The sequence below is a fragment of the Serinus canaria genome, chromosome 26 (genome assembly GCF_022539315.1).
Source record: "Serinus canaria isolate serCan28SL12 chromosome 26, serCan2020, whole genome shotgun sequence".
NCBI lineage: Eukaryota > Metazoa > Chordata > Aves > Passeriformes > Fringillidae > Serinus > Serinus canaria.
In genome coordinates this window covers 43,440-58,078 of record NC_066339.1, presented here as the reverse complement: position 1 = coordinate 58,078, position 14,639 = coordinate 43,440, and the positions used below count along the sequence as shown (strand labels likewise).

Genomic DNA, 14,639 nt, shown 5'->3' with positions numbered 1-14,639 from the left:
GGCGTTTCCGAGGCGGAGCCGGAGGGGTTCCCCGGGCCCGGTAGGTACCGGGGATTTGGAAGCAGGCCTGGGAGCGGTGCGAGGGTAGATCGCAGGAATCTGGGGGTGATTCCGAAAATTTCGGGGCGATCCCGGGGGGCAGTATCGACGGTCCGTGGTGGTACCGGGGAAGGGGAGGCGGCCCCGGGGGCGATCCCGGAGGCGGTACCGCGGATCTGAGGACGATCGCGGGGGCGGTCCCGAGCCGGTCCCGGTCTCCCCGCTGGCGATCGCGAAGAAGACGCCGGGGCACTTCCTCGGTGCGCGGCCGGTGCCGGGAGCCCCCGGGCGGTGCCAAAGGCGGTACCGGGGCGGAGTCCATCGCGATCGCGGTGCTGGTGCCGGTGTCGGGGCAGCGACGGAGCCCGGGGCATGGCGGGCCTGGGCGCCTCGGAACCGGGCACCGGACCCGGTCCTGTCCCGGCCTCTCGCGTGGAACTCACTGTGTCCTGCAGGTAGCCGGGCCGCGGCGGGAGCCGGCACTGGGCGGCGGGGGCGCGGGGAGGCGCTGGTGCTGGCCTTGGAAAGTGCTGGGAGGCACTGGGTTGCACTGTGATGTAGGGGTAGCTGCCGTTGGAGGGTGCCGGGATACAGAGAGACACTGGGAAGCACTGGGGAGCGGCGTTGGAGGGTGCTGAGGTACACTGGGAGGCATCGAGATCCCGTGGGATGCACTGGCAAGCATTGGAGAGTTGGAAGCAGCTGGCGTTGTAGGGCACTGGGTTGCACTGGAACGCAATGAGACGCATTGGGAGGCACCGGAGTGCCGCAGCAGCTGGCGTCGAAGGATGCCAGGGTGCACTGTGATGTACTGAGATCCCCTGGGATGCACTAGGAGGCACTGGTATGCACCGGAGAGTGGGAGCAGTTGGTGGTGTGAATTGCTGAGATGTACTGGAATGCACTGAGATGCTCTGGAAATCACCGGGAGACACTAGGGAACGGGGTGCAGTCAGCAATGAAGAGCACTGGAAGGCACTGGGAGGCACTGGGAAGCAAGGCAGCTGGCGCTGGAGGCACTGAAATGCATTAGGAGGCACTGGGATTCACCGGAAGACGTTGGAATGTGCTGGGAGGTGTTGGGGAGCATGGGGAGTACAGGGAGTGTTGGGTATGGGGACAGAGGGGCACTGGGTAAGCCAAAGGTGCTGAGGGTGTGGGGCACTGAGGGGAGTGGGGGGCATGGGGGGGCATTTGGGGGTCTCTGGGACTGGGAGTGCAAGAAGGTCCGGTTTGGGGGATCCTGGGGATGCAGGTGGGTCAGGTTGGACCCTGTATCCCCTGCACCCCCTGTATCCCTTGCCCACCCTGAAACTCCTGCATCCTCGGGCCGGGCTGCAGTGCACCATTGCATCCTTTGTACCCCCTGACCACCCTACAATCCCTGTACCCTCCCTCTGCAACCTGAGGCCTTTATTTGGTGTCCTGACACATGGTGTACTGTACCCCTGACTTATGGCACTCTTAACATGTGTCATGCTGTGCACCCTGTGCAGATGTGTCTGTGCAACCCAACATGTGTTGTAGGGCACATCTGGCAGTGCACCCCCAACACCCAACCATGCTCACCAACACTCTGCTGTGCACCCTGACACATGGTTGAGCCCCAAAGTGCATGGCCCCCCAACATGTGTCAGACATGCTTTGCACGCCAATCCATATCCTGGGGCACACCTGGTTGCACACATCCTGCCATACATGCTGTCACAACAGGGCATGACATGTGGCTGTGCACCTCAACATGTGTTCTGGGGCACATCACAGCACCTGGCTGTGTCTGTGACTGTGTGTACCGCACAACGGGTACACACAGTCACAGACACAGCCAGGTGCTCACACTCACACACACACTCACACACACACTCACACTCACACTCACTCTTCCCTGCCCCCCAGGCAGCTCCTGGACAGGGACACCTTCTCCAAGTCGGATCCAAGTGAGTGAGGCAGGGGGTATGGGGTGTGTTTTGGCTCTTAGGTGTTTTGGGGAGTCTTTGAGGGGCTTGGGGTTTCCAGGGGTTTTGGGGTCTCTGGAAGGTTGTGCACTCAGGGGATTTTTATATCTCTGGGAGTTTGGGGGTTTCTGGGGGATTGGGGGGGGGTGGGGTGTCTCTGAGGTATTTTGGGAGTATCTGGGGGTTCTGGGGGTCTCTGGAAGCATTAGTGTCTCTGGGTAGTGTTGTGGTCTCTGGGGATTTTTGGGGTCTCCGACATGTTTTGGGAGGTCTTTGGGATTATTGTGGTCCTATGAGGGTTTGGGGGTCTCAAGGACATTTTGGAGGGTTCTGGGGGTCTTGGGAACTCTGGAGAGTGTTAGGGTCTCTGGGGGTTTTGGGTGGTCTTTTGAGTTTTGGAGATCTCTGGGGAATTTGGGGAGCCTCTGAGGTATTTTGGGAGTCTCTGGGGGAGCTTGGGGGGGTTCGGGGGTGTCTCTGAGGTGTTTTGGGGGCTGTCTGGAGAGTTTTGGGAGTCTCTGGGAATGGTGGTGTAAGAGTTTTGGGGGTCTCTGCCTGCCTCTCCTGACCCTGCCCCCTACAGTCTGTGTGCTGTACACGCAGCACCCTGGCAGCCACCAATGGCGGGAGGTGAGTGACCCGATTGGTGGGGGGCAGCCAATCAGCATGTTGGGCTGTCCTCAGCTGGCCAATTGGCATGTTAGTGTGTACTCAGCCAGCCAGTCAAGATGTTGGGGTGCTAGCTGGCCAACCAATCACCAGCATGCTGGGGCAATGAACAGTCAGCATGTCTGTGTGCCAACCAGATGGCCAATCAGCATGTCGGGGTAATGGCAGCCAGCCAGCCAAGTAGCATGTAAGATTCTGGCCTATTAGCATGTTGGGGTGATGGCCAACTGGCCAATCAGTGTGTTGGGGTGCCAACCAGTTGGCCAGTCACCAGTGAGCAATCAGCATGTTTGGATGCAGCACCTGGACAATGAGCATTCTGGAATGCAGCAGCCATCCAATCAATGCCTGGGGGCAGAGCGACCAGCCAACCAGCATCCTGGGGATCTGGGGAGCATGTCGAGGTGCCCAGCTAATCAGCTGTCGGCAGGCAGCCAGGCCCTGTCCCCCTGTAATTAACAGTGTGTTAATTGCGGGGTAATGAGCAGGGGGTGGGGCCGGCCCCGAGGCACAAAGCGGCAGCTGGGCCCTCCCCACCCCTGCCCACCCCTTTCCCATGTCCCCACATGTGCCCTGGTACGGGCCTGCTGCCACCCTTGCTCCACCTCCTCCGCCCATGTGTGTCCTCATGTTCCCAATCTCATGTCCCCGTGTTCTCATGTCCCTGTGTCCCCATGTTGCTATGTCCCCATATCCTCATGTTCCCATGTCCCCAGCCCCATGTCCACGTGTTGTCATATCCCTGTGTCTCCATGTCACTGTGTCCCCATATCTGTATATCCCCATGTCCACATTCTCATGTTCCACTGCACCCATCCCTATGCCTCGCCCTCATTCCCATGCCCCTGTTTTCCGGTGCTGTTCACACATCCCTGTGTTCCTATATCCTCATGTCTCTGTGTCTTCATCCCTATGCCCCTATGACTATGCATCTCCATGTCCCCATATCCCTGTATTCCCCTGCCCATGTTCTCATGTTCCCATCCTTATGCCCCCATGTCTCATCATATCTATGTCCTCATGTCCCTGTGTCCAAATCACCATGTCCCCATATCCCTCTGTCTCCATGTCCCTGTCCCCACCCCATGTTTTCCTGTCAGCCCATTATCCCCACTGTCCCCAGTTTGGCCGGACTGAGGTCATTGACAATTCCCTGAATCCAGACTTCCTGCACAAGTTTGTCCTCGATTATTGCTTTGAGGAGCGGCAGAACCTGCGCTTTGACCTGTAAGTGGCCCCTGTGGTCCCAGTGTCGCCCCCAGTGTCAACCCCCTGTCCCCCAGGGTCACCCCCTGGCCACCCTGGCACAGCCCCCCAGGGTGTTCTTGTCCCCATCCCTGTTCTGTCCCCATTCCGGACCATTACCACCCTTGTTCACATCCGTGTCCCCATCCTCATCCCATCCCATTGTCATCCCTATCCTATCCTGTCCCCATTCCGTCCCTGTCCCATTCTGTCCCTATCCACATCTCATCCCAGTCCATTCTATTGTCCCCATCGCACCCCATCCTGTTCCTTTACCCATCCTTGTCCCATCCTATCCCAATTCTTTTTCCCATCCCATCCCCACACCTAATCCATCCTTATTTGTGTACCATCCCATCCCATCCCAGTCTCCATCCCTGTCCCATCCAAGGCCTGCCCTTCCTGTTCCATGCTCACGTGTTCCCTCTGCCCCCAGGTATGATGTGGATTCCAAGAGCCCTGACCTCTCCAAGCATGTAAGTGCAGGATCAGTCAGCCCTGCTCCCCTGGCCTCTCTGGGATGGGCATCCCCCTGGTGACACCCAATATTCCTGATCCTGCAGGATTTCCTGGGCCAGGCATTCTGCACCCTTGGGGAGATTGTGGGCTCAGCCGGCAGCCGGCTGGAGAAGCCCCTGACGTGAGCCCCCCCTTTGCTCCAGTGTCCCCATGTCCCACCCCAGTGAAGCCCCTGATGTGAACCCCTCTTGTGCCCCAGTATGCCCATGTTCCTCCTAGAGAAGCCCCTGACATGAACCTCCCCAGCCCCAGTGTCTCCATGTCCCTGCCCCCACCCACCTCCCACCCCCTTCCCTGAGAAACCCCTCATTTGAGCCTCCACTGTTGTCCAGTGTCCCCAAAGTCCTCAGAGTCCCCATGCCCTGCATTGGAGAAACTCCTGATGGTAGCCCCCCTTGTCCCCAGTGTCCCATGGTCCCTATGTCTCCGCCCCAGAGAAGCCCCCAATGTGAGCCACCTCCCCCACTAATCCCAATGTCTCCATGACCTCTCCCATGGAGAAGCCCCTGACACAAGTCCTGCCTGTGCCCCAGTGTCCCTGAGGTCACTATATCCTCTTTGGAGAAAATCCTGGGTTTCTCCAAAACCAGTGTTTTGGAGAAAAGTGGGAAACTCAGTGTCCCCATGTCCTCCCCTGGAGAAGCCCTTGACATGAACCCCCATGGTTCCAGTGTCCTCATGTCTCCCTAGGTCCCTTTTGGTGTGCCCAGGATGGACCCAGACCCCAGAGCCAACAGTGGCATTTTGGATTGGGGGGGGCAGGGGGGATGGGAATACAGAAAATTTTTTTTTTTTTTTCTTTTGGAGGTGGCTTTTGGCAGGAAAGGCATTTTTTGGGGTCTGGCTTTTTGGTGTGGTTTGAGGGGTTTGGCTTTTTCTTGGGATGGTGGCTTTTGGAGGGAATATGGGTTTGGGGGATCCTTTTTCAGGGGCAGTTTGTTTTGTGGGAATTGACTTTTTGGGGAGGCTGAATGTCTTTTGGGGACTGGCTTTTTTGAAGGGAGAAACAGCTTCTTTTTAGGGTGCTGGAATCTGAGGGGGAGCTGGGCCTTTTTTTGTAGACTTCCTTTTTCTGGGAGGGGGGTCTTTTTATTGGGTGGGGATCCTCTCCATCACCCTTCAGCATGTGTCCCTGCAGGATGGGGACAGCCACCATGCACCCCCGGGCCAGAAGACCTGCCCCAGCTGCCTCCCATGGGTGAGTTTTGGGATGCCGAGTGTGAGGGAGACCGACACCACCCCCACCCCCCCCCCCCCCGCCCCGACAGTATGTGTGCCCCCAGTCTGCTCACATCTCATCCCGGCAGTGGCATTCCGGGGAAGAAGTGTGGCACCATCATACTCCTCGCTGAAGAGTTGGGAAACTGCCGGGTGAGCCGTGGCGGGGCAGGGGAGGGGGCATAGCTTGGGAACCCCACAATATCGGGGGTGGCTGAGACACACTAGCCCGCAGATGAGAGTGTGGGCTGTTTAGCCTCACGCTGTGTCCTGCCTGTCCTGGATCCCCTCTTCCCTCATAGAGCAGCTGCCCCAAAGGATCCCACCCCTGAAGGGGGTGCAGGCTGGATGATCACCCGCAATTCCACCCCCCAGGATGTGGCCACACTCCAGTTCTGTGCCAACAAGCTGGATAAGAAGGATTTCTTCGGAAAATCTGACCCCTTCATGGTCTTCTACCGCAGCAACGAAGACGGGACGTAAGTGACCCCCCCTTCAAAACTGCAGTGACCCTCCCACACCTCAGCCCCAGGACAGGACACCCCTGGGCTGGCATTGGCGGGGGTGTCCAAAAATCCTCACTGCAGTCTGGGGGTGACAGACTGGGAGGGTGTTGGGCTGGGGGAGTGACTCCCTTTTACCCCCTCGTCTTTGCCCCAGTTTCACCATCTGCCACAAGACAGAAGTGGTGCGGAACACACTGAACCCCATCTGGGCAGCCTTTGCCATTCCTGTGCGTGCCCTCTGCAATGGGGATCATGACCGGTGAGTGCCAGGGGACTGGTACCCCCTGCACCCCCTCTTTGGCCCCAAAGACCTTCTTCTCCCTCTTCCTCCCATCTCTAGGGTCCACTAGGGCCCCTGAACCCCCTTCTCCCATCTCTGTCATACCCAGGGACACCCTGCATTCCCATCTTTGTGGTTCTCTGAGACCCCCTGAACCCCCTTCCTCCCATCTCTATGGGCCCTCAGGACACCCTTTTCCTTCTTTCCCCCATGTCCCAGGTCCTCTAGGAACCCCTGCACTCCATGTCCCCATCTCTGTGGTACCGCTGGACTCCCAGAGCCCCCCTCACTCCATGTCCATGATACCCCAGGATCCCCTTCCCCTCTCTCTGTGATCCCCCAGAATCCCTTCCTCTGTGTCTGTGGTACCTCAGGACCCTCTTTACCCTCTTCTCCTCATCTCTGTGGTACCTCGGGACCCCTTGCAGTCCTTCCACCTTCTCTGTGGTCCCATGAGACATCCTTCCCCCCACCTTTGTGGCCACCTGAACTCCCAGAACCGCCTCCCCTGTTTCTGTGGTACCAGTAGCACAAGAACCCCTCTCCTCCTTCCCCCGGTGTTACCTGCTTTTGCCTCAGTTTACCCATCTGAGCAATGGGCATCACAGCTGTCACTGAGCTATTCCTGCCCCCACCCCTGCCAATCCCAAAACAGTGTCACCAGCTACTGTCCTGGCAAAAATCTCTTCACACTGCTTTGGCCCCACCTTGAACGTTGCTGTGGCAACGATGGATAAAAATATCCTGGGGAGGAGGAGAAGGAAGCAGGAAAAAGCCCACAGAGGTGTCAAAACAAATCCCACAGGGAGTGGGGGGTTGTGTGTGACGGGTCTGCAGGGGAGGGGTAGGGGGAGGTTGGGATTTGGGGGTGTCGGTGACCCCCTCTCTGCCTTGCAGAGCCATCAAGGTGGAGGTATATGACTGGGACCGTGATGGCAGGTGAGCTGTGTGTGGTCCTGGAGACCCCCCACATCCTGGACCTGCACCTCTTGGGTGACAGGGACACCCCCACCACCCCTGCACCCCCGGGGAGATGGAGGCCCCCCCCCACCCCAGGTTGATGGAAATTCCCCCTGGCTATTTGGGACTCTCTGGCTGATGGGAAACCTCCTGGGCAATGGGAAGTCCCCCATACCCACACCACTGACTGATGGGGATCCCCCCGGGTAATGGGTACCTCCCTAACCGGACTGATGGAGATCCACCGGCTGTGCAGCCACGACTTCATCGGGGAGTTCACCACCAGCTACCGGGAGCTGGCACGAGGCCAGAGCCACTTCAATGTGTACGAGGTGAGGGGGGGATGGGTACATGGGCATTGGGGGTCCTGCATCACCCCCCATGGGGGTCACGGTCCCACTGCTGCACCCCCAGGGGTTACGGTCAACAGGGACCCTCTGCTGCACCCCTGTGTGTTGGGGTCTTAACACTGCACCCCTTGGGTGTTATGGTGCCCGGGGTCCGTCTCTCTGCTGTACCTCTGCATGCCAAAGTCTCTGTGTAGGTGCTACATACGCCAGGATCCCCGTGATGCAATCCTGGGATGTTATGGTCTCCAGGATCCCTTCCAGTCCTGCACCCTGGTGTGCCATATACCCAAGGGTCCCTCTCCTGCACTCTGAGGTGTTGTGATGCCCAGGGTGCTCATGCTGCAGCCATAGAGGTCTATAGTCCTCATGATCCCCTGTGCTACAGCCTAGGGTGTTGGGATCCCCACACTGCACCCCTGGGGTGTTATGGTTCCCATGCTTCACCCTGGGGTGCAGCACCCACAGCTGCTCCCTTGAGGGTCCCCAGCCCCCACCATGGATCTCCAGCTGCACTACAATCCCCAGGGTCCCCACATACACCCTTGGGTTTCACAGCCCACCATATGTTTCTCAAGGTCCTCAGCTTCATCTCAGCACAGTGCTCCCACTGCTGCCCCCCAGAGTATTCTGTGCCCCCCTGTCCCCCTGGATGTGACAGTCCGTTACACTGCCCCCTGAGGCCTTCTGTCTCTATGAGAAGCAGCACCCTTCCCTCTCCTCCCATCCCTGCAGGTGGTGAACCCCCGGAAGAAGATGAAGAAGAAGAAGTACCAGAACTCAGGGACAGTGAGGATGGGGATGTGCTGAGGGGGAGAACTCAGGGGGAGTGGGAACTTCCTCCCCTGAGTCCCATGTCCCCACAGGTGACACTGCTGTCCTTTGCTGTGGAGGCCGAGCACACCTTCCTGGACTACATCAGGGGCGGGTGAGCAGGGGGTCCCCAGCACCGCCAGCTGCACTTTTGAGGGTCCCGAACACCCCCAGCTCCTTCCTTGGGGGTACTCAGCACTCTGAGCTGCTCCCTCAAGGGCAGAGAATCCCCAACATCCCCAGCCTCTATTTCACTGGCAGGGCAGTTCCCAGGACTGCCATCTCCTCCCTTGGAGGCCCCCAGTACCCACTGCTGCTCCCTCGGGGATGGGGGGGAGGGGTGGGTGGTGTTCCTGCTATCCTCAACTCCTCCCTGTGGGATCCCCAACACCCCCAGTTGCTCCACTGGGGGGTCCTCAGCACACCTAGCTCCTCCACTGGGGGTCTCAGAACCCCCACCCAACTGCCTCCTTGGGGGCAGGCTGTCCCCATCACCCACAGCTGCTTCACTGGTAGTCCCCAGAACCCACAATTGCTCCCTTTTGAGGTCTCCAGCACTTCCAACAGCTTTGGGGTCCCCAACACCCACAGCTGCTCCTTTGGGGAAAGAGGATCCCCACCACCCCCATCTTCTCCATTGTGGATCCTCAGCACCCCACCCAGATGCTTGCTCATGGGCAGGGGCTCCCCAGCACCCCCAAATTGGTCATCTGGGGCTCCCCAGCACCCCCAGCCACTCCTTTAGGTGCAGCACTGACACCTCAGTGTAGGGACACTTGGGGGTGCTCTGAATTGTGATATGGGTGCACCCAGTCCAGCCTGTGGCCAGAGGGGTGCCCCACCCCAAACCCACAGGTCAGTCCCTATGTCACCCTAAGGCCACTTTACCTCCCCCACCCCAGGACCCAGCTCAACTTCACAGTGGCCATAGACTTCACAGCATCCAATGGTGAGTGGCGACTGTGTCCCCCCTGGGGGATTTATCTGGGACGGTTGTAACCAGTTTGGTGTCATGGTGGTGTCATCCTTGTCACCAGCTTGGGGACATGGTGTTGTTGTCCTTGTAGTTGTGCTGGGGACATGGTCATGTCTCCCTTGTCACTCCACTGGGTTGGGGTCATGATGGTATTGTCCTTATTGTGGGTTTGGGGCCATGGCGGTATTATTTTTGTCACTGTATTGGCACTACAGGTGGTGTCATACTTGTCACCAGCTGTCTCTGGGTTGGGGATTTGATGCCATCATCACCATTGAATTTGGGACAGAGTGGTGCCATTCTTGTCACTGGGTTGGGGTCATGGCAATGTCTTCCTTGTCACTGTCGGTTCCATGGTGGTGTTATCCTTGTCTCCAGCTGTCACAAGGTTGGGGACGTGGTGGCATCACCTTTGTCACCATGTTGGGAATATTGTGGTGTCACCCTTGTCACTGGGATGGGGATGTGGTGGCATTTGGAGACATGGTGGGATCATCCTTGTCCTTGTCACCGTGTTGGGGATGACATCATCCTTGCCACTGGGTTGGGGCCATAGTGGTGCCATGCTTGTGGGAATGCTGGGGGTGTTATGGGGGTGCTGGGGGGATTATGACAGTGCTGGGGGGGCTATGGGGGTGCTGAGCCCCATGCCTGTGCAGGGAACCCCTCGCAGCCCACGTCCCTGCACTACCTGAGCCCCTTCCAGCTGAATGCCTACAGCCTGGCACTGAGGGCCGTGGGGGACATCATCCAGGACTACGACAGTGACAAAATGTTCCCAGCCCTTGGCTTTGGTGCCAAGGTCCCCCCGGATGGGCACGTGTCCCACGAGTTCCCACTGGTGAGGGGCCAAGGCAGGACAGGACTGTGGATGAAGAGTGGTGTCCTTGTCACACGGTTGGGGCCATGGTGGGATCATCCTGTCACATTGTTTCGGACATGGAGGGACATTGTCCTTGGGTTGGGGCTGTGGTGGTGTGATCCTTGTCACTGGTCTGGGGCCATGGCAGTGTCATCCTTATCACCAGGTTAGGAAGAGGCTTGGTGTTGTCACCAGTTTGGGGTCATCTTTGATCACCAAGTTGGGTATATGGTGTGTTTGGGTTGGATCTGGATTGGGGATGTGGTGGTGTCATCCTTATCCTTGGGCTGGGAATGTAGTAGCATCATCATTTTGTGACTGGTTTGGGGTCATGGCAGTGTCACCAGGCTGAAGACATAGTAGCATCATCCTTGTCACCAGGTTCAGGATGTGGTGGTGTGGTCTTTGTCACTGTGCTGGGCATATGATGTATGTTGTCCTTGTAACATATTCTCACTGTGTAGAGGACATAGTGGTATCATTCTTGTCACTGGGTTGGGGATGTGGTGGTGTTATCCTTGTCTTGGGATGGGAACATAATGGCATCATCATTTTGTCACTGGGTTGGGGCCATGGCAGTATCATCCTTGACAATGAGTTGGGAACATGTTGATGTCTTCCTTGTCACCACATTATGGACATAGTGGGATCATCCTTGTTAGCATTTGTGGGCCACAGCAATGCCATCTTTGTCTGTGGGTGGGGTCTGTGGTGTCACCCTGTCCATGGGTTGGGGCTGTGGTGTCACCGTGGTCCTGGTGACCCTATGGCAGAATGGGGATGCATCAAACCCGGCGTGCCATGGCATTGCGGGGGTGCTGGAGGCGTATCAGCGCAGCCTGCGCCATGTCCAGCTCTACGGCCCCACCAACTTTGCCCCTGTCGTCAACCATGTTGCCCGGTAAGAGGGGCTCCATGCCCCGGGGTGGGGTCCCTGCGCCCTCGGCGTCACGCAGGGTCCCCCTAGCTCGGCAGCCACGGTGCTGGATGGATCCCAGTACTTTGTCCTCCTCATCATCACCGATGGTGTCATCTCTGACATGGCCCAGACCAAGGAGGCCATTGTCAATGTAAGACCCCTGTAGTGGCATTGGGGCGGGTGGTGACACCCCTGGGTGCTGGGAACCTGGGACATTTGGGTGATGGGGGCAGTGGAGAGGTATTTGGACCCTTGAGGGGGTAGGAAAGGTTGGAGACCCCTGGGTGCTGGGGGGTTGAGGAGGAGCTAGAACTCTTAAGGGGTAGGAAGAGGCTTGGACTCCTGGGTTCTGAGGGGTTGGGGGTGGTTGGGACCCTTTGGGTGATGGGATGGGTGAGGAGGAGCTGCGACCCTGAAGCTGAGAGGGAAGGGGTGGGTTGGGACCCTTGTGTGCTGGAGGGGTGGGGAAGGGGCTGGGAGCCCTGGGTGCTGGGGGGGGAGATGTGTGGACCACTGGGTGCTTGAGGCAGTGAGGAGGGACTGGGACCATTGAGAGGTGGGAAAGGGCTTGGACCCCCAGGGTTTGATGTGCAGGGGTTTCTGAAACCCCTGGGTGTTGCAAAGGGGCTGGGAAGTTCCTGGAACCTCCTGGTGCCATTGGGGAGGTCTGAGACCTTTGGGTGATGGGGGGGTGGTGAGGGACTGGAATCCTTGGGGGAGGGGGTGTTGGCACCCCGGGGTGCTGCAGGGAGGAGAGGGTGGCTCATTTGGTGGCAGCATCATTAAATTTCATGGGACTCCTTTCACCCCCTGGCTCCCTCAGGCTGCCAAATTGCCCATGTCCATTATCATCGTGGGGGTTGGCCAGGCCGAGTTCGATGGTAAGATTTGGGGGCTGGGGGGAACTAGGGGAAGGCTGAGGGGATGGGGGTGCAGTTCCTTGGCCTCTGGAACTATGAGTTGAATGTGTCAGCATATGAATGGGCTCAGCATACCCCAGCTTGGGGGTTCTGGATATGGGGTTGAGGGGGACATGGGGGGCACTGGGGTACTGTTGACCTCCCCCCTACATTGCCCCCAGCCATGGTGGAGCTGGATGGGGATGACATCCGCATCTCTTCCCGTGGGAAAGTGGCTGAGCGTGATATTGTCCAGGTAACCAACCTCAGCAATGAGGAATCTGGGGACCTCCTCCCAGCCCACCCAGCAGGGTGATGGTGGGGGAGTGCCCTGGGGAGCTCAAATCAGCCCCATCTCTCCTGGGGTGCACTTGGTGGGACTGGTGTAGAGGGATGATAAGGTGGACTGGGACATGGCGGGGCACTGGGACATGGGGATGCAATGGGTTTGGGATGCACCTGGAGGGGGGATGCACTGGGATTTGGGGGTGCACTGGCACAAAATAAGGGTACTTCAGTGGGAAAAGAGGGTGCCCTGGGACTTGGGACATACCTTGGAATGAGAGTGCACTGGGACATGGGAGCGTATTAGGATATGGGAAGCACTGAGCCATGAAGGAGACAATAGCACATGAAAGGAAGTTTACTGGAAAATAGTGGAGGGGTTCGAATTGGGATGTCGGGGGTGTGCTGAGACACAGGAGTAGTGCACTGTGACATGGGAGGGATGCACTGGGAAAAAGGAGCGCACTGGGGTTTGGAATGTACCTCAGTGGAGGGAGATACTGAGACATTGGGTGCACTGGGTACATGTTGGGGGCCTTCACTGGGAAAAGTGGGTACACTGAGATTTGGGATGTACCTTGGAATGGGGGTGCAGTGGGACATGGGGGTATATCAGGATATGGGGGGCACTTTGGCATGAAGGGGGTTTCTACTGGGAAAGGGGGGGACACTGGGATGTGGGGGCACTGGGATATGGAGGGGCATGTACTAAGACATTTTGGGGGGGCTGTGCTGTGAAAAAAGGGTGCAGTGAGAATTAGGATGTTCCTGGATGCGGGGGGAGGCCCGGATCATTAGCAGGCAGGAACACTGGGACACTGGAGGGGGGCACTGGGATATGGGATGTACCTGGATGTGGGGGGCACTGGGACATGAGGAGGGTGTGCTGGCAAATGAAGGGGGCACTGGGGCACCAGGATGGACCTGGATGTGGGGGGCAGTGGGACATGGGGGTGTACTGGGAAATAGGAAGAGACACTGGGATGTGGGGGCTGTGGGAAATGGGAGGCACTGGGATATGGAGGGGCATTGGGGCTTGGGATGCACATGAATGTGGGGGTGCCCTGGGACATGAAGAGGGCTGTATTGGGAAATGGGGAACACTGGGATGTGGGAGTACATTAGGACATGGAGGGGGGTACCATGATATGGGAGGCACTGGGTCTTAGTATGTACCTGGATGTGAGGGACACTGGGACATCCGAAATGGGGAGGGGACACCGGAGCTGCTGTGTGTAGGGCACACAGTTCTGGGGCCTTCCTGGCCCTGGACCCCCTCAACTGCTCTGCCCCCCTGTGCCCCCTCCAGTTTGTTCCATTTCGTGACTACATGATGGGGGGTCCTGGCGCGGGGCTGAGCATGGCAGGGCTGGCACGAGAAGTCCTCGCTGAGATTCCCGACCAGCTCCTCTCTTATATGAAGGCACGGGGCATAAAACCACCCCCCCATTCCTCCCATGTCCCCTGAAACCCTCCCAGCCTGACTGCCCACTCCCAACACACCATGTCCCTTCATCCTACCCCAGGACCCTCTATCCAGGGATCAGAGGCAGCCATGCTCTGTCAGGGACCTGAGACTGGAGGTCTCTCTCCTCCTTTCCACAACCTTGAGGTCCCCTCCCCAGTCTGGGTCCCCACCACCACACCCATAAACCAGCTTTTGGGTTTCCCAGGGGAATTGGGATGGTGTTGCCTGAGTATTCTTGGCTATGGGACTGCCCCTTATACCCATCCAGGACTGTCCTGCCCCCCAAAAATGTAGCAGGGGTCTTCAGCAGCCTGACCAGAAAGCTAGGGTGCACAGGAGCCTCCACCAAATGTGGAGTGCCCCCCTAGCAAGAAGCATGACCCCTTCTCACCTCACCAGCCTCCCCAAATCCATGGTTTCCCTGCATTTCCTCGACTGATCCCAGTGGGGTCCCCAGTATTTCTGGTGTTCTCCCTTGCTGTGTCGCATGTGTCCATGTGGGTTTGTATTGAGTTGCCTTAAATTGCAATAAATTATTGTGGCTTTACTTACAGCCCCCTTCCCTGGGATGCTCCAGCATCTCCCCTGAAAGGGGCCCTGCCCTGTCTGTATGTGTAACCCCCCCAATGTGTGACCCTCCCCAGCTGTGGGACACCTCCCAGGACTGTGACAACTCCCA

General features: G+C 58.1%; 1 protein-coding gene across 1 annotated transcript; it reads left to right on the top strand.

The window, feature by feature from the left end:
• The first annotated feature begins 50 nt into the window (after window positions 1-50).
• On the top strand, window positions 51-14,371 carry LOC103822456 (copine-5). Its single transcript, XM_009097430.4, is given in 22 exon segments — window positions 51-494; window positions 1,936-1,976; window positions 2,578-2,624; window positions 3,787-3,890; window positions 4,345-4,384; window positions 4,472-4,548; window positions 5,566-5,625; window positions 5,735-5,798; window positions 6,021-6,124; window positions 6,306-6,410; window positions 7,329-7,370; window positions 7,648-7,723; window positions 8,474-8,527; window positions 8,605-8,666; window positions 9,454-9,500; window positions 10,187-10,368; window positions 11,163-11,290; window positions 11,357-11,459; window positions 12,132-12,189; window positions 12,390-12,463; window positions 13,802-13,933; window positions 13,935-14,371. Coding segments are annotated over 22 exon segments (1,725 nt in total). The 5' UTR covers window positions 51-411; the 3' UTR covers window positions 13,977-14,371.
• The last annotated feature ends 268 nt before the right edge of the window (window positions 14,372-14,639 follow it).